At 59.4% G+C, this 19,042-nt stretch overlaps 1 protein-coding gene and 1 long non-coding RNA gene across 5 annotated transcripts; one reads left to right on the top strand and one right to left on the bottom strand.

The window, feature by feature from the left end:
• The first annotated feature begins 4,153 nt into the window (after positions 1–4,153).
• TTYH1 (tweety family member 1) lies at positions 4,154–18,799 on the top strand. 4 transcript variants are annotated; one of them, XM_042918886.1, is made up of 13 exons: positions 4,154–4,361; positions 6,955–7,133; positions 9,021–9,132; positions 9,598–9,818; positions 12,306–12,401; positions 13,662–13,734; positions 14,113–14,188; positions 14,657–14,712; positions 14,854–14,946; positions 15,087–15,179; positions 17,911–18,053; positions 18,173–18,218; positions 18,308–18,799. In XM_042918886.1, the coding sequence occupies exons 1-13, from the start codon at positions 4,236–4,238 to the stop codon at positions 18,344–18,346; spliced, it is 1,353 nt and encodes a 450-aa protein (XP_042774820.1). In that variant the 5' UTR covers positions 4,154–4,235; the 3' UTR covers positions 18,347–18,799. The 4 variants fall into 4 exon arrangements, with proteins under 4 accessions (XP_042774820.1, XP_042774823.1, XP_042774821.1 ...); XM_042918889.1 differs by lacking the exon at positions 18,173–18,218; XM_042918887.1 differs by lacking the exons at positions 18,173–18,218; positions 18,308–18,799 and adding an exon at positions 17,289–17,435 and having other exon boundaries at positions 17,911–17,996.
• On the bottom strand, positions 6,615–7,962 carry LOC122208162. The gene is made up of 3 exons (XR_006197132.1): positions 7,768–7,962; positions 7,101–7,311; positions 6,615–6,698 (listed from the first exon to the last, which is right to left on the bottom strand). It is a non-coding gene; the product is annotated as an uncharacterized LOC122208162 (long non-coding RNA).
• Positions 18,800–19,042: the final 243 nt, after the last annotated feature.

Here is a 19,042-nt window from a genome sequence, read left to right as displayed (position 1 = left end):
TCTGAGCCCTCCTCCGCTCACGGTTGGGGGGGGGGGGCGGTTCTCAGGCACCCAAGCCCTGACTGGGATGGATGCTTTGGGCTTAACCAGTAAAGGCTAGAAGCAATCCCCTAAAGAATGTAAACCATTATGGGACCCAAACCATATGTGAGAGAGACAGACAGACACAAGAGAAAGAGCCACAGGGAGAAAGAGGGAGATTGAGTCAACAAACCTTTTTCTTTTCTTTAAAAAAATTTGTTTAATGTTTATTTGTGTGTGTGAGAGAGAGAGAGAATGTGAGCAGAGGAAGGGCAGAGAGAGAGGAAGACACAGAATGGGAAGCAGGCTCCAGGCTCTGAGCTGTCAGCACAGAGCCCGACATGGGGCTGGAACTCACGGACTGTGAGATCATGACCTGAGCTGAAGTCGGACGCCTAACCGACTGAGCCACCAAGGCGCCCCAACAAACCTCTTTCTGAGGAGAGTGAAAGGGAGCGGTATGTACCTGTGTGTGTGTGTATATATGTGTGTGTGTGTCTGTCTGTTGATGCATGCAGCATGCTGGGGGAGCAGTGCAGGAACAAAACACTGAGCTCCCCCTGAAAGCCAATATAAGCTACTTCCACTCCTTTTCTTTTCTTTTTAAATCTTTATTTTTGAGAGAGAGAGGGAGACAGAATCTGAAGCAGGCTCCAGGCTCTGAGCCATCAGCCCAGAGCCCAACGCGGGGCTCGAACTCACGGAGCGCGAGATCTTGACCTGAGCTGAAGTCAGAGGTTTAACTGACTGAGCCACCCGGGCACCACCCCACTCCTTTTCTAACACCACCCCACGTGGACCTCTGGAATTCAAGATTAGTGGTTTTGTGTGTGTGTGTGTGTGTGTGTGTGCGTGTGTCTGTGTGTGTGTGTGTGGTTTGTTTTTTTTTTTTCGATTGCAAGTCAAGACCCATTAGCCAGTCATGAAAAATTTAGGAGGTTGTGACCAGATTTTTATTTCTGAAACAGAATAAACATGGAGGATGTTGGAGAGCAATGTGCTTAGCGGAGGTCAGTTTTGTTTATGAAACTTTCACTTCGGAAGTGTATACACATGTGTGTGTGCCAGATCACGTTGTAAAACGTATTTGTCAGTGTGGCTGAGGTCCCACGAGTTGAAAAACGTCTACCCTCAAATATGATCTATATGGGGAGGGTGGACACAAGGCCAGATGGTGGGAGACATGAAAGCAGGACTTAGAGTGTTTATTTGACTTGATCTGATGGGCAATAGGGAACAACTGAGTGCTCTTGAGTTGCTGACTCACAGTGACCACCTCACTCCACCCACACTTACACATGCCCAACTACACACATTAGGAATTTGAAATTCTTCTCCCCTTTAGCAAGTTTTGCTGGTTCCGTAAACATTGGCTGTGGATATGATGTAGATTATCCGATTAGGTCTTTTAGGACAGGCTAATCTCACCTCTTTCAGCTCATTTTACAGACAGGGAAACAGAGACTCCAAGATCAGAAATCACTAGCCTGGGGTCACTTAGCACAACTCATGGCTTCTCATCTCAGGAATGTCATTGTCTCCAGGTCCTATGCAGCCTGTCTGGTTGGGGACAGTGGAGGACATGACTCCAGCCACTGGATTTGGACTTGCAGGTGGGCTGGAGAAGACCAGGGCAGTGATGATGAGTGTGTGTGTGATGAGGGCAACTACCTTTACTCTTCTGTATTCATCATCACCCCCACCATCAATATCGTCACCATCACCATCACCATCATTATCCTGTCATTCCCATCAGCACCATCACCATAACCATCAACACCACCACCATCATCATCATCACTATCACCATAATCACCTTCACCATCATCATCACCATCACTATGATCACCGTCACCATTAACATCATCATCACTGTCAGCATCATCACCACCACCATCATCACCACCATCATCATCACCATGACCACCATCATCATTATCACCACCATCATCACCACCACCATCATCATAATCACCATCACCACTATCACTGTCACCACCATCATCACCATCACCACCATCATCATCATCATCACCACCACCATCATCATCATCATCATCATCATCACCACCACCACCATGACCACCATCATCATTATCACCACCATCATCATCATCACCATCATCACCACCATCAGCATCACCATCATCATCACCATCACCACCATGACCACCATCATCACCACCACCACCACCATGACCACCATCATTATCACCACCATCATCATCACCATCATCATCATCATCACCACCATCATCACCACCACCACCATCATCACCACCACCACCACCATCATCACCATCATCACCACCACCACCATCATCACCACCACCACCATCATCACCATCATCATCACCATCACCACCACCACCATCACCACCACCATCATCATCATCACTATCACCATCATCACCACCACCACCACCATGACCACCATCATCATTATCACCACCATCATCACCATCACCACCACCATCATCATCATCACTATCACCATCATCACCACCACTACCATGACCACCATGACCACCATCATCACCACCACCACCACCATGACCACCATCATCATTATCACCACCACCATCACCACCACCACCACCATGACCACCATCATCATCACCATCATCACCACCACCATCATCATAATCACTATCACCATCATCATCATCACTATCACCATCATCATCATCACTATCACCATCATCATCATCACTATCACCATCACCACCATCATCACCACCACCATCAGCATCACCATCATCACCACCATCATCATTATTATCACCATCACCACCATGACCACCATCATCATTATCACCACCATCATCATCACCACCATCATCATCACTATTACCATCATCATCACCATCACCATCATCATCACCATCATCACCACCACCATCATCATCACTATTACCATAATCACCGTCACCACCATCAGTAGCATCACTATCGCCAACACCATCATCGCCATCAGCACTATCACCATAATCACCTTCACCGTCATCATCACCATCACCACCATCATCACCATCACTATCATCCCCAGCATTAATCATTATTTTTCTCTGAGTAATGGAATGGGTAACTACCTATCTCCAGCCCTTTCTCACCAATCTGGGGCACAATATTGGGATGAGAATTCTAGGTGGGGTACTAACCTCCCCTTTTTCCTCCTGCCCATCTCAGTCCTTGCAGGGGAGGCCAGGGGTGGGGCCCCACGTGGCAAAGTCTCACCTAGCTCTACAAGGGTGGGAGGTTCTCTGGGGCAATTTCTGGGAACCTTAGTTTTAGCTACAACAGTGACTGCCCGGACAGTAATGTCAAAGTGGCTGGGTCCCCTCCAAGGGTCTCTACTTCCCAACTTACTGGTGTGGCATCAGTGGGTTCCTGTGAGACTCAACATCGAGAGTGGCTGGAAAAATACTTTATAAACTGTAAAGTGAATGGCAAGGAGTAGGGGGAGTGGGAAATCCTTATGTACATTGAAGGAATCCTTAATGAGCTTGGACAGGTTCTTAAACACCTGTCAGGCATTCTTATAAGGATGGGAGGGGGTCCCTGGAGGGATGAGCGGGGTTCTTCTATCTAGGGGTGGGAGGGGTCCTTAACACTGGTATGCAGGCGTACCTTCTAGAGTGGTCTGCACACATAGGAAGGTTTGTTGACAGAAGATGTGCTCTTATACAGACTTACAAACGCGGGGCTTCTATCCACATGGCATCCTTGATAAGCCGGAGTACCCTCACACACAGAAATGAAGGTTTTTTTATGGGTGCAATTGACCGCTGTTTGGAAAATGCTGTGCAAATCCTTAGCGACCTTTGCACAGACCTAAAAATTCTTCCTAGAGATAAAGGCATCTTTCCGCCGCTGCAGGGTGATAGCACAGTATGAGCGGCCTCATTCGGACAAGGCCGTCGCCGGACCGAGTGGTACCTGCGCCCGCCACGGGTGGGAGCCGTCACCGAGGGGCGGAGCGCTGGGGGCCCCCCCGCTTGCGGCGCCGCAGTCCCCCCGGCAGCCACCAGGGGCAGCACGGTCCCCGCCTGGCCCGCGCCTCCCCCCTCCTCCCCCAATCTCCGCCCCCCACCCTCTCCCTCCCCCTGCTCCGCTCCCCTGAGCCCCGCCAGACCCCGCTCCGCCCGCGCCCCGCTCCGCTGTCGAGGCTCCCGCAGCCCGGCATTCGTCCCGCTGCGCCCTCCCCGGGGGCTATGGGGGCGCCCCCGGGCTACCGACCCTCGGCTTGGGTGCATTTGCTCCACCAGCTGCCCCGCGCCGACTTCCAGCTCCGCCCGGTACCCAGCGGCTTCGCGCCCCAAGAGCAAGAATACCAGCAGGTGGGAGCGGGCGCGGGGGTCCTGGGGGCGGGGGCGCGGAGGGTGGGCAGAGCTGAGGGGTCCCGAGGGAGGAGGGGGCTGGGTGGCAGAGTCCTGTGTTCTCCGCAGGTGGGAGCCGGGCCCGGACTTCGGGGTATCTGAAAGAGCAGGACGTGAGGCTCCCCTACCTGGAGGTTCCCCTGGGACGGGCGCTGGGGGCCGGAGCCCTGGCTCCTTAAGTGAGGGAGGGCCCCGGGGCCTGGACCCCTCAGTCCCACAGGGAAGGGACCCCAGGGTTTCGGGAGCTGTCTGGGAAGCGAGCCTCCAGGGCCACCAGGGAGACAGGTCCACTCTCCGTGTCCTAAAAGATGACCCCTCCCCTGATAGGGTCGGGGCAGTCCAGGTGAATATGTCCCAGGTAAGGTACGACTTGGGAGAGACAGGAACTGATCGCGGTGGGGAGGAAGAAGGCCGGGGTGCCTCGGTCCAGGACGGGATTGAGACCTGAAGTGGGGAAGGGGCGTGAGGGGTTCAGGGCCAGGGATGGGGGACTGAGCTGGCGGTACCGGCAGAGGAAGCTTGCAGCCTGTATGTACATTCCGGGGTGTGTGTGAGGGGGGGCGTCCAGCGCGCTGGGGCGCGTGGGGGTGGGGGTGAAGAGGAGGTTCCATCTGGGGACCAGAGGATGACAGAAATGGGTCCGGAGGGTGGGGCTGGGTGGGAACCTGACAGGCGGCGGTCCCTGGGGAAAGGGGCCCAGCCTGGGTCAGCTCCAGAAAGGGGGAGAAAGAACTGTCCCCTGACCCAGTTTAATTCAAGTCCTTGGCTTTGAGATTAATGAGAAGCAAGGCTTGGCCGGGGGCGGGGTGGGGGGGTGGGGTGGAGCTGGGGGGTCGGGTGGAGCCAAGGGTCCCGGGCCCTGCCTGGAGGGTCTAGGCGCCTCGGATCTGTGCAGGGGGAGCTCCTGGGATAGAGGGCTGGGGATTGGAGAGCTTAGGGGTGGGGGGGTCCCAGAAAAGCAGAGAGGGGGATGTGTGCTGTATTGTGAGCTATTTGGGTCATGGCTGTGCCAGCCGGGAGCAGCTCCTTCCTGCCACTCCGCGCCGCCCTGTCCCCACCAAATGGGGACCGCCAACCCCCTTGCCCACAGCCTCGTGCTTACACAACCACGACCTCCAGTGCCGGTCACCGACGCCCCCTCACGGCCGGGGAGACCTGCCCACACAGCCAAGCACCAGTAGCTGGCCCGGTCCCAGTCACTGCCGGAGGCTCTCGGAGAGGCTCACTCCGCCCCCGTCATCGACAGGGTGACAGGTCTGGGATACGCACAAAGTCACACGGCCCGGGAGGGGACACTGCCCCCCCAGGGAGATTACCACTGTGGGCACGGCTGGAAAAAGTCAGGCGCTGGGTGACACCAGGCTGGAAGAGACACTCACACACACCCACATAGTCACATGTACGTACACACACTCACACGCACGTTCCTGCCCTCACTTACACACTCACACATGCCCCATACTCACACAGTCACATAGACATACACACTCACAATTCCCTCAGTCACTCATACACCCCAAGCTCACTTGTGTACACATACTTTCTTGCCCACTTTCACATATATTCTTGCCCCCCCCCCCCTCACACACACACACACACACACACACACACACACACACGAGTCAGGTGTAGTATCTCATGGTAGACAAACTCAGTCAAAGATAAAACACCCAGTTTCACAGCCAGACACGCAAATAAACCGCACGCTTGTGTCACACGCCCCACACACCACCCTGCAGGGACAAAAGCAGAGAGCCTGTAGTTTACGGGAAATGGCATCAGGGAGCCTGGAGGTCTGGTTCCGTTCCCCATGTTGTCCCTACTGTGCTGTGTGGCTCTAGGTAACGCCCTGCCCCGTTCTGGGCGTGCGGAAGAGGACAGGAGTGCACGGCACCCGCTGTGACATCCTGCCCCGTGGAGAGCCAGGTTGTGCCGCAAGGCTTTTCCAACTGCATACGCCTGTTCTCTCCCTGCCCTTGGTTCTCTCTCTGTCTCTGTCCCAAGTCTCCGTCTCTGAGTCTTGCACACGGTCTCACTGCCATGGAGGCTGTCACGCCCCCCTCCCTGTGAGTCCCTGGGTGACAGACTCACAGTGCGGTGGGTGTGCAGAGCTCAGCAGCAGGGGAGAGAGCGAGCGGTGAGTGGGGAGGAGCAGCAAGGAGGAGGGGAGAGGCAGGCTGCCCACCCCCAACCTCGTGCACACAGCTCCAGGAACAGGCGCCCCCGTCCACCCCCTGATCCCACTCGGTTCTGGAGACAGGTCCCAGCAGGTCCTAGGAGAGGCTCTACTCCAACCGCCTAGTGGGGGTGAGGAGGGACAGTCTCAGAGAGGGGAAGGTCACACGCAGAGCAGAACTGGAACCCAGGATTTGGGCCTCCGCTGACCCAGCTGCCAGCCTGGGAGGAGCTGGGGACCCCACCTTTCCCTACAGACTGAGAACCACAGGCTGGGCTTGACCCCCAATCTAGCCGGGGCCGCCTTGCGCCTCCACTGGAATCCCCCACGTCCAGGACCTCCAGCCCCTCTGAGGCCTCCTGTCTCCCCCTTCCCCAGGCCCTGTTGCTGGTGGCGGCCTTGGCAGGCCTGGGCTTGGGCCTGAGCCTCATTTTCATCGCTGTCTACCTCATCCGCTTTTGCTGCTGCCGGCCCCCCGAGCCCCCTGGGGCCAAGAGCCCCCCACCCGGGGGAGGCTGTATCACCTGGAGTTGTATCGCTGCCCTTCTCGTCGGCTGGTAATGGGGCCCCAGGGCGGGTGGGGAAGCGGGGACGGGGCGCCCCATGCTCGCGCTCAGTCTTGTGGAGGGTGTCCTAGCATCCCACCTCAGCCTTGACTCAGGAAAACAGCTCCCGTTGCGTGGATGGAGAGACTGAGTTTCGAGAGGAGGAGTGACCTCCCAAGGACAGCCAGCCCTGCAGGAGGAGGCAGGGGTTAAGAGCTAGGGTTTGGTGGCCTTGTCACTGAGTAGCTGTGCAGCCAGGGGATATAATCTCTCTAGGTCTCAGTTTCCACATCTCTAAAATGGACGCTATAGCAAAGCCCACCTGCTAGTTATGGTAAGATTAAATGAGAGCATGTACAGTGCCTGGCTCACAGTGGTACTCAGTAAATGGTGACTGGTGATGTCATTCATGAACTCATTCATTCATTCATTCATTCATTCTGCAACTATTTCCTGGGGATCTACTGTGTGCCAGGAGATACCCAACTGGCGGGACAAGATTCTTGCCCTCATGGGGCTGATGATGTTCTAGTCAGGCAGACAGACATCGTAGGAATATTCAGAATCCCAGAGCAGACCCCGCGGCCCAGACCTAAGCGGGTCTAACTCCTTCCCACAGTAACCTGCCTGGATTCAGGGTACTCACACCCAGGTTGGAAAGGCCAAGTCTCAGGGAGAGGCGGAAAGTAACTTTTCAAGGCCCTGCCTTTTTCTGTGACCCCCAGGGTGCAGGGGGGGGGAGAGGAAAGGAGGACTTGACGACCCACTATTCAGCAGGAGCCAGCTCTAAGCACAACCTTGGCCAGCAGGCCACACCCCCACCAGCGCAGGACAGTTGCCCTCTTCCCCAGGACTGGACCCGCTTGGTGGGGGGGGGGGGGGGGGGTGTCGGGCTGGGTTCTACCGCACCCCCTCGCTGCAGGAACCAGCAGAATGTGTTTGGGGGTGTCTGTGGGGGAGGGGGGCTGGGCGTCCTATATCCAAAATGCTTCCTCCTCGGGCTCTCTTGAGTGGGGGTGGACAGGAACGGTGGACAAAGGCCCCGTGGGGGAGAGACACGGCCGGCCCCCGCGGCCCGGGAACAAGAGCAGCTTTGTCTGCCCTCCAACAATGGGGGGGAGGGGGGCGCCGGGGCGGGCGTGGGATCCCAGGGCTGGGGGTGGGGCCCGGTAGTCGGGGCTGGGAACCGTGCGGACGCCGGCCTCCCTCCGCCCAGTCCGGCCAGGCCCCTCCGCGGAGGGACACTCCGGGGGCGGTGGGGGGAGGGACGGGCCCACATTCAGACCCCACAATGGAGCTCTGTGTGCTGGCCGCGGAGGGGCGGGGGCGCAGGCTTCTGGCCCATCGGCCCCACATTCCCTTGCTTCGCTCCCAGCTGGCCAGACGCTTGGGTCCCCGGGGGTGGGGGAAGGCGGGGAGCTCCAGGCTGGGGTCCCCCAGGAGATGAGGGCTGGGGCCCTGCACTGCTAGGATCCCCCAGCAGGCGGGGAGGGGACGGCGGGGACCCTGAAGAGACAGGTGCTCCTGTCAGGGATGCTTGAGGGAAGGATGAGGAATGGGTGTGGGGCCGGCGGTCCGGTCCGGGGGTGGGGAGCGCTTCTCCTGGGGCTGGGCGTGCTGGGAGTTCGGCTCCAGTGAGGTGCGGGTTAAATCTGTCACCCCCCCCCCTCCACCCACCATTAGCATCACAATGACGTCCCTGGGGCGGGGGAGTGGGGGGGGGGGGCTTCCCGTTACCTTGGCAACGGGTGGGGGCCAGGCTGGAGACGTTCCTTTCCCACGACGGGCTGGACCAATGGGGTGGGGGTGGGAGCCGGGATTGGGCGTGTGAGGAGGTGGGGGGGACACGGCCCCCAGGGTCCCAGGACAGGTTGTGATTTCCCCTCCCTCCCCTCTCAGCGCCGGCATTGGCATCGGTTTCTATGGCAACAGCGAGACCAGCGATGGGGTGTCCCAGCTCAGCTCGGCCCTGCTGCATGCCAACCACACGCTCAGCGCCATAGACCACCTGGTGAGGGGCCAGGCAGCGGCCAGATCTATCCCCCGAGGCACAGAGGGCCACCTCCTGGAGACACTGGACCCACACTCAGAGCCCAGCACCCATCCCTGAAACCCTGGGCCCCAGACTCAGAAGTTCAGGCTGCAACTTGTGGACCTCAGACTGGACACCTGGACCCCCATCCCTGACTGCCACCGGGACCTTAACCCAGATCTGGACCGTGGGGCTCGAACCTAGACCCCCCCCCCTTCACACTTGGTCTCTACCGGGGACCCAAGCCACTGACCACCCAGGGTTCCTGATGGAGGCCACAGAACTGTACCCCTCCGTCCTTTCCTCATTCCACAGATGTCCTAGCCCCTAGATCTCAGACACCTGCCACCGCTCACCTCTGCTTTACCCTCACAACTCTGTCCCCCAACCCTGGCCTCCCCAGAGAAGGCCCTCCCCTGACCCCAGACTCACCCCTACACGCAGGTGTTGGAGACAGTAGAGAGGCTGGGTGAGGCAGTGAGGACAGAGCTGACCAGCCTGGAGGAGGTGCTCGCACAGCGCACGGAGCTGGTGGCTGCTGCCCGGGGTGCTCGGCGGCAGGCGGAGGCCGTGACCCAGCAGCTGCAGGGGCTGGCCTTCTGGCGAGGAGTGCCCTTGAGCCCCCTGCAAGTGGCCGAAGATGTGTCCTTCGTGGAGGAGTACAGGTGGGTGACCGCTCCTTCAGCCTGGGTGGTTGTGCCTCCAGGGGACATCAGGCAATGTTGGGAGACGTGCTTGGTGGTCACCCCTGGGGGACGGGGAGCTACCGGCCCCTGGTAGGCAGAGACCAGAGACGCGTCCTACAATGCACAGGACGGTCCCTGCAGCAAGGGATGGCCTTTGTCAAGTGTCAGTAGTGCCCAGGTGAAGACACCCTGTGACACAGCTGGACTGAGTCGCCCCACACCCCCCTCACCCCCGAGGATTCATCCACTCACGCCCAGACTGGCTCTACTCTTCTCGGTCATCCACCCATCTGACACGTGTATCCACTTAACACACGTTTATTTACCTTCTGGTGCAAAAGAGAGACATACCTGAGTGATTGAGAACGGGAACTCTAAAGCCAGAGGGCCACTCCCTAACCGTGTGACAAGTTCCTCACGAGTTCTGTGCCTCAGTGTCCCAATCTGTGAAACGGGAATAATGGATAGCGTTCCCCTCATGGGATTGTTGAGGATTAGACGCGTCCGTATCCGTTAAGTGCTTCCAGCAGCGACCAGCTCGTTCTGTACGGTTGTCTGTGAGATGTAAGTTTTTGTTAAGACGGACGGCAACTCCTGCCCATCTTCCAGTAAGGGGGCCAATAAGGAACACACACGAGTAAAACATTTTCTCCAAGGTGGTGGGTAGGGGGAGCTCGGGAGAAAATTGAGCAGGAGAGAGGGGTGGGCTAGGTCCAGAGGCTGGCAGGGGCTGGGGGCTGCAGGGGAGGCCTGAGAAGGCCACACGGAGAAGGTGGAGGCAGATTAGGACTGAAGCAGCCCGTGAGGAGGATGGCCCACGGGCGGTCAGATGGGCCTGGGTCCCCGTGAGGACAGCTTCTTCTTTGTGGCTGAGCCCAGAGGCCGCATGTACCAGGCCTCAGCCCCCTTCCAGGGCTTCCGGTAGCTGTGCAGACTCCACCGGGGTGAGGCAGGCCCACCACCAACGGGAAACATCTGGATGCACCAACATAAGAGTGCTTGGCACTTGGGAGTCGTCCCTCAACGAAGGTGGCCAGTTTCCTGCAAGAGAACCGGGGCCCCTGGAGGGAGAGCTTCCTGGCAGAGTTCCTGGAGGCTGAGAGCAGGAGTTCACAGCACACAACTAGGGCAGGAGGCTGGGCTGCCCCTGACGGAAGTGAGAGTGAGCTGCCGTGTGCATGTGCCGCGCGCATGTGCGGTGTGTGCGTGCGGTGTGCTGTGCGCCGTGTGCCATGGGGACACTGGCAGCGAAAGCGCGGAGGTCTACTGGGCCACGCGGCCCAGCTCCTTCCCTGGGAAGGAGGGTCCCTGCCACACTGGGGCCGCAGCCTGGGCACAGCCGCGTGGGGAGCAGTGCGAGGGATGCCGTGCGCTGAGCGCGCTCTGGGGCCGCGTGGGGAGCACTGCAAGCGATGCCGTGCGCTGAGCGCGCTCTCGGGCCGCGTGGGGAGCATTGCGAGCGGTGCCGTGCGCTGAGCGCGCTCTGGGGCCGTGCTCCATCAGAGTGAATCAGTCACTGAGACCTAAGTAAGTAACACTTGAAGTTCCCTGGCTAGCGTTCGAGCTCATATTTAAGTGTGTCCACGTGCTTGGCACCCTTCTTCTTCTTTTTTTTTTTTTAATTTATTTTTTTTATTATTTATTTATTTATTTATTTATTTATTATTTTTATTTATTTATTTATTTTTAAAATTTTTTTCTTAATGTTTTTATTTATTTTTGAGACAGAGAGAGACAGAGCATGAGCAGGGAAGGGGCAGAGAGAGAGGGAGACACAGAATCGGAAGCAGGCTCCAGGCTCCGAGCCATCAGCACAGAGCCCGATATGGGGCTCGAACTCACAGACTGTGAGATCATGACCCGAGCCGAAGTCGGACGCTCAACCGACTGAGCCACCCAGGCGCCCTTGGCACCCTTCTAAGTGCTGTCCCACTAGCCTTGTGACAAGCTCTTGGAGTAGGTGCTGTTGTTCTCCCCCCATGGTACAGGCAGGGAAACCGAGGCACAGGAGGCAAAGTTCCAGAGACAAGGGTTGCGTGCAGCTAGGAGGCAGAGAGAGGCTGGCCCTGAGCCCCAGGCCGTGCAATGTGACACTCAGCGCGCCTGGGAATGACTCACTTCACCCTGCAGCCTGGGGAGGCAGGTGGGGCTCCAGGAGGCCAATCACCTGTGCCTGTTAGCGGGCTTCTGCTCGCTGCCATCCGGGAACTGCCATCCGGGAATGGGTCCAGGCGCCCCGGCCCTGGGACCTGAGCCCTGAAGGGCTACGGCGGCCCGCCTCCCAGCGCACCCGTTTCATGATGAGCCGGCTGCAGCCCGGGGGCCTGGCAGCTGGGGTAGGGGGGGCACCTGCATGGTCAGGCAGAGCAGGGCATGAATGCCGGGGAGCTGTCCCCCTCTGCCAAGTCCTGGCCTGGGAGCCGGGGTGCTGAAGGCTGGATTTGTCTCACTCTGTCCCTTCTCCAGGTGGCTGGCCTACGTCCTCCTGCTGCTGCTGGAGCTGCTGGTCTGTCTCTTCACGCTCCTGGGCCTGGCAAAACAGAGCAAGTGGCTGGTGATCGTGTAAGAGCGGGCGCCCTCGTGGCAGGCGGGCTCACGTCACAGCACGAGGGGACCTCTTTCCATCCCACGGCGCTCTTGCGAGAGGGACCACTGCTGTCCTTCCCAGCCTCGTACTGCTTTCGTGCCCCCATCCCACAGGCTTGCCCCCGAGGGTCCTGGGCTGGGCCAGTGTGTACAGAGAAACCAGGCCTGGAGCAGCCCAGGAGGCACAGGGCAGACCTGGAAACACAGGATTCGAGGCCACGCGAGGGCTCCAAATCCTAGAAAAAAGCCCGTAACGGTCGTGCTCAGGAAGGGGGTGATTGCTGACTTCTGCTGAGGACCGTCCACACACAACCACCTGTGAACAAGGGGCCTCTCAGGCACCTGACGTGCAGAGGAGGGACCGAGGCAGAAGGCAGCCACATCCGAGGCTGCGTGACCATTGTGTGGCTCACGGGAATTTCAGCACCACTCTCTGATTTAACAGCTCGTTAAATACGGCCAGCTCTCTTCTGGAACCTGCAGGCTGACCCTGTGAGGAAACACTTTCCTTCTCCCCATTTGACACAGGGGGGACTGGGGCGCGGAGAGCTTGGGCCTCTTGCTCAGGGCTGCACAGCCAGGGAATGCTGGAGCTGGTTTCGACTCAGGCCAGCCTATCTCACTCAGGGGGGCCCTTGCTTCCTCCCTGCCTCTGGGGGCCCTGCTGGGGCTCCCCGGTCTCCACGCCCACCCTGGGTAAGAAGTGCCACAGTCCCATGCGGGCTCCCCCTGAGGCTTCCGGACGGTGACCACCCTCCAGTGCTAACCCTTGCGCCCAGACCCCATCCCTAGAGAAAACTCAGGCTGCAGTTTCAGCCTTGGCTATGTCCCTGCTCCTCGGGGGAGGAGTCTGGACAGAGCAGGAGGCTGACCAAGCTATGCTCAAACCTGGGAGGCACGTTTGCGGCTTGCTGGGCTCCTGTGAACTCAAAGCCAGGAAAGAGTCCAGAAGCAGGCGGTAGCTCTCCCAGAATCCCGGAGCAAGGCAGGGGCAGAGCCTGGCTGGGATCTGGGGTGCTGGCTTGCCAGCCCAGGGCCCTTCTCACTGTCTTCCCCCCTCACCCCCGGGGTAGCAACCAGATGTTCAGGTTGACATCAACAACCACAGATCTACAACCTGTACTCCCCACCCCCGCCCAGTTTCTCTGCCCCTACTTCTACCCCTCCAGGCTCCAGAGGGTGGTAGGGAAGGGGGGCTGTGATGGGATGGACCGTGACAAGTCCCCCCCTATATAGGATGGCAGTGATGAGTCTCCTGGTTCTTGTCCTGAGCTGGGGCTCCATGGGCCTGGAGGCGGCTACAGCTGTGGTGAGTGCTGCAGGCCAGGCCCCTGGGCCCTGGGACGCTGGGCTAGCAGCCTTAGCTACTGCATCCCGGGGCAGACCCTGAGGGGAAGGACTTGGGGCCAGGATCCCAGGTTCTGAGGTCTAGATCCTGAGGGCTGGAAGCTAGAGCCTTGGATACGTGTGTTCTAAGGGAGTGGGGGCTGGGGGCCTAGACTCCTGGGTCTGAGGGAGGAGGGGCTGGGGGCCAGGACTCCTGGGCCTGGGGGAGGAGGGCCTGGGGGCCTGGACTCCTGGCTTCCCAGGGCTGGGGGCTGGGCTGTTATCCAGACACTGAGTTCTGTGCGAGTGTGGAACTAGAAGAGTTTCTGGTCTGAGCCCTTTTTCCTGATGCTTCTCTCAGGGCCTTAGCGATTTCTGCTCCAGTCCTGACACCTACATCCTGAACCTGACCGAGGAGGAGACTGGGCTCGATTCAGGTGATCCCATCAACCCAGCGCAGGCCCTGGGTCCTCAGGCCTCTGTGCCCAGTCCCGCCTGGGGTGGGGTTGGGGGCTCAGTCTCAGAAGCTCTCGGCACCTCTCCTGATGGGCTGGAAAAGAGAGCGATACAGAAGCTGGAGAGGGGAGACCAGAGGAGGGGCTGGGCCCGCCTCCCCAGGAATGGGAGGAAATGGGAGTGCACCTTAGACAAGGACGGGACTGCAGAAGATCCGGTTCCAGGGGAGTGTGGAGAGCCGCGTGTTTCTGACTGTGGCTGGAGAAGGGAGGGTGTGTTAGCCTGTCCCTGAATGCCAGGCCTCTGGGACCACAGGAGGGTCTTGAGCTGGGGAGACGCCCCTGGCCCTGAGGGTGGAAAGACAGGGCCCTGCCCCTTCCCACCTTTGCCCTAGGGAGGCGCTGGGGACCCAGGCTCATGGCCTCCCCCCTCTTTCCCTCCCGCTTCAGACATCCTGAACTATTATTTCCTCTGCAACCAGGCAGTCTCCAACCCCTTTCAACAGGTTAGGGGTGCGGGCAAGGGAGCCGGGCGGAGGAGGGCGGGCTGGGGCCTGGACCGCAGGTTCTGGGGGGGGATGCAGGCGCCAGGATGCAGAGCGGGCTGGGGGCGCGGACTACCCGGTCCTCCCTCTGTCTTCCCGCAGAGGCTGACTCTGTCCCAGCGGGCTCTGGCCAACATCCACTCCCAGCTGCAGGGCCTGGAGCGAGAAGCTGTCCCCCACTTCCCTGATGCGCAGGTGCGCAGGCCGCTCCCAGGGGAAGGAGGCGGGGCGGCGGGTGGGGGCTCGCGGCCTGTGGGCGGGGTCTGTCCAGAGGGGCGGAGCCCGGGGGACCGCGGCCTGAGGAGTGCGTGGGGTAACACTCCACTCCCGTGCAGAAGCCTCTGCTGTCCTTGGAGGAGACGCTCAATGTCACAGAAGGAAACTTCCACCAGTTGGTGGCTCTGCTGCACTGTCGCGGCCTGCACAAGGTGAGCCCTGTCCCTTTGTCCAAATTCTTCTTCCAGGGAGCCCTCCGGTCTTTCTCCCACCAACCCTGAGAAATCCTTACGTTTATGTCTATTATTTATCTGCCATATAGCTGTTCTCTACCTACCTACCTATCACCTATCTATCATGTGTATTCCTCCTCCCCGCTCGCCCCACCCCTCCCTTGCTCCCTGCCTTCCTCCTCGAGCCTGTGCTGGTTAGGGAATTCTGGAGCAAGACATGCCTGGGGTCCAGTCCTGGCTCCTGACCTCAGGCAAGTCACTACCTACTCTGTGCCTCAGTTTCCTCGCTTATAAAACCGAGGTTGCAGGGGGTCAGCAGCTGTAAAGCTCTTGTGGGGGGGGGGGGGTGGTCTCATCGTACTGAGGCAGCAGGGGTGGGCAGGGCACCCCAGAGAAAGAATGCCTGGTTTCCTACAGACTCAGTCCGCTCTGGCCACTGGCAGGTGAGCGTCCCTGAACCCCGGTTTCCCTCCCCGGTGAAAGGAGGGAGAGGACACCTGCTTTCCTGCACGGGACCTCCGTCCTCCCCGCACGCACGGGGCTTTGCTGTGTGCGTTACCGCTGGTAGCTCCCTGAGCCCTCATTCGTCATGCTGTCGGTCGGAAGGAAATGCTGTCATTGCCCCACCTAACGGACTTGGAAGATGAGGGGCAGAGGGCTGGGTCCCAGAGGCCTTGTTCCCCTCTCTCTGTGAGCCTCCACAGCCAGGCAGTCACCCAGGGTCATGCCCTCATTTCCTCGCCCCACCCCCATCCCAAGGGCCCACTGCAGCTCAGGCCTCTTTTCCCCTGGAGGACACATGCCTCCTCGGCCCTTGTGGTGTGTCCCCTCATGGGCCCTCAACAGGGCTGCCAGATGTACCAAACAAATAATCTCTTTACTGTTAGGTACGTCCCATGCTGTGTTGGGAAGGTGCTTGTACTAAAATTTTTTGCCGTCGGGCATCTGAAATTCAAATCTAAGTGGGCATCCTGCCTTTGTTCTGGAGACCCTATCAGGGATCTGAACCGGCCCTTGCTGTGATCACATCCCTTCCATAGCTCCCACTGTCCCCAAAGCTTCGGAGGTTGGCACTCTAACAAGGGGGCCATGGGGGACACAATGAAGCAATACTCAGGGTTGCTGAACACCTGAGCTGCAAAGTCCTAGAAAGCACCCCGACTTTCCATGGAAGGGCAAACTGGGCCCCACAGATCACTCACTCTCTGGTCCAGGCCAACACTGGGCTGGACTGCGCTTCCCAAGGTTCATTGTGGCCAGAGGGAAGGAAGGGAGGGAGAAGGGTGGGTCAGAGTCTCATCTTCCACTGGTGTGCCATGTGACCCTCGGCCTCAGTTTCCCCTCTCTAGGCTCTAGGGTCCCCACATACTAAAATCAGGATTGACAGCAGGGATAAAGTGCCAGGAGGGTGGGTCTGGAGCCTCAGAGACCTGGCTCCAATCCCAGCTCTGCCCCTTCCAGGCTGTGTGACTCTGGGCAAGCGGCTTGCCCTCTCTGGGCTTCAACTTCCTGCCACTGCAAAAGGCAGCAGTGTGGGGGGGAGCTGATCTCTGCCTTGCAGGGCTATGAGGAGGGTAGGTGCCTGATACAGTAAAACCAGAAGGCCCCACCGCCCCGACGGGCCCCTCCCTTGCGACACACTGGCTCAGTGCCAGGCACCCCTGCCCGCCAGCCAAGGACTCAAGCCAGAAACCTTCTAGAAGCATCCTTCTTGCTGTCTGTCAGCAAGCCATTACCTCCCGCAGCCATTCCCCAGGCAAGTTCTGCTGGTCCTTCCTCTGAAACCCACCCGGGCTCTGAGCATGACTCACTCCACCCCTGCTGTACCCTGGTCACCCTCCTCACCTCCCACCCAGTGGCCACACAGTATTGCCCCTGTCCCCCTGCTTGTCCCCCCCACCCCCCATCTGTCCTCCCCGAAACAGCTAACAGCTGGCTGAGCCTCACACACAATCCGATCAAGTTCTTTCTCCACTAAAACCCTTCAGCGACTCCCCTGCACACGGATTAAAGTCCAGTTCCACGCCTCGCCTGCAGGGGGCCCGGACTGGTCCTAGCCTCTGCCCCTCACACCCCCTCCCTGCACAGGCCACAGCAGCCCTCAGACGGCTCCGGGGCCTCGAGCGGGCACGAGCCTTCCTGCCAGGATCCGTCCCCACTGCCGCCGGGGCCCAGCACTGCCTTCTGGTCCCCTCTCGGCTTCCTGTGATCTGAAATGACCTCACTACGTGCAAGGTGCCATTCTGAGTCTGTGGCTCTTCTTAGCGAGGTTCTGAGCCAGAGATCCCGCCCCCAGGGGACGTTTGGGGGTGCACAGAGACATGTCTGGGTTGTCACAACCGGGGAGGGGGTGCTCTGGCATCCAGTGGATAGAGCCCAGAGAGGCTGTCCAACATCCTCCAGTGCACGGGACAGCCCCACAGTAGACCAAGGCTGAGCTGGTGTGGCGCCTGGGGGTGCAGTGGAGAGGAGGCCACGATTTGGGTTTATACCTCCAGGTACAATGACTGTGCTTGGAGCACCTCCAGGGTGCTTGGACTGAGTCCAGGTGACAGGGGAGGAAACGGAGGCACAGAGAGGTCAAGTGACTTGCCCAGCAGGGCACAGCCAGGTGGGCGGTCTGAGCCGTGCACACTGTGTGTGTGTGTGTGTGGGGGGGGGACCTGGGGGAGGGGCGCTGCCCACTGACACCCTCCCCTGCCCACCCCAGGACTATGGCGCTGCCCTTCGGGGCCTGTGTGAGGATGCCCTGGAAGGCCTGCTCCTCCTGCTGCTCTTCTCCCTCCTGTCCGCGGGGGCCCTAGCCACCGCCCTGTGCAGCCTGCCCCGCGCCTGGGCCCTCTTCCCGCCCAGGTCAGGAGGGGAGGGGGCGTGGTCCCAGGAGTGGTGGTGGTGGGGCGACCCCTGGGCCGCGGCTGGTGTTGGGGGTCAGCCTCCTCATGGAGCCCCCATCCTGCCTCTCTGCCACTCAGTGACGACTATGATGACACAGACGATGACGACCCTTTCAACCCTCAGGTAGTGGACCCACTGGTCTGGGGGAGGGGCTGGGGGCCTGCACGATGGCGCCAGACCCCCTCCATGCCCTGTCCCCAATCTCCCCGCAGGAATCCAAGCGCTTTGTGCAGTGGCAGTCATCCATCTGAGCCCCTCCTCCACGCCGGACTGGAGCCCGTGACCCCCACCCTGGTGAGCTTCCAGAGAGCGACACCCCGGCTCCTGGAGCCGCCGCTGCTCTCCTGTCCCTCACTCTGGGGACCAGGACGGCCCTGCCGTCTGCTTCGGGCCCCTGTGTCTGCCTCTCCCTGCGGTTCCTTCCCTGGCGGCCGGAGAAGATCCCACTGACCCAGCCTGACCGGGCTCTCACCACTAACAGCACCTCTACTACACGCCCCTACTGAGGGGGCAGGCCGGGGCCTGGGGCTGGCAGGCAGGGATGGCCAGCTAGCCCCGCACCCGTCACCCTTGGCCACCAGGCCCATCCTTGCAGGGACACAAGTGCCCGGCCCCTGCCATGCCCCAGGGGGCTTAGGGCCGTGACCTCCACTTGCGGCACTAACTTGGGAATGGGTTGATTTGAAATAAAAGGGAAAACTTTATTTTACAAGCAGCTGGGTCCTTATTTCTCTCCTCCCTGATCTGGCCTCCCGGCTGGGGCCCAGGGACCCCCTCAGGGCAGCCAGAGGCTGCCGGGCACTTCTGTTTCTGTCCAGGCTCTGTGGCGGTTCTAGAGGTATTGTTATTTTAAATAGTAATAATGACGATACCAACTTTTTTGCCTGATTCTAAAAGCAGGACCCAGGTCCTGACCCAGGAAGAGGCAGACATCCCTGGAATGGAAC

This window comes from Panthera leo, chromosome E2, assembly GCF_018350215.1.
Source record: "Panthera leo isolate Ple1 chromosome E2, P.leo_Ple1_pat1.1, whole genome shotgun sequence".
In the NCBI taxonomy this organism is placed as follows: domain Eukaryota; kingdom Metazoa; phylum Chordata; class Mammalia; order Carnivora; family Felidae; genus Panthera; species Panthera leo.
This window is presented reverse-complemented; position numbering and strand designations above follow the sequence as displayed.

What these genes read in the sequence shown, in the direction of transcription:
- TTYH1 (XM_042918889.1), top strand. Translation starts at nt 4,236, where the DNA reads ATGGGGGCGCCCCCGGGCTACCGACCCTCGGCTTGGGTGCATTTGCTC. An exon ending in TGGAGGCGGCTACAGCTGTG is followed by an intron (nt 13,735 to 14,112) that starts GTGAGTGCTGCA and finishes TGCTTCTCTCAG; the next exon opens with GGCCTTAGCGATTTCTGCTC. An exon ending in ACTGTCGCGGCCTGCACAAG is followed by an intron (nt 15,180 to 17,910) that starts GTGAGCCCTGTC and finishes TGCCCACCCCAG; the next exon opens with GACTATGGCGCTGCCCTTCG.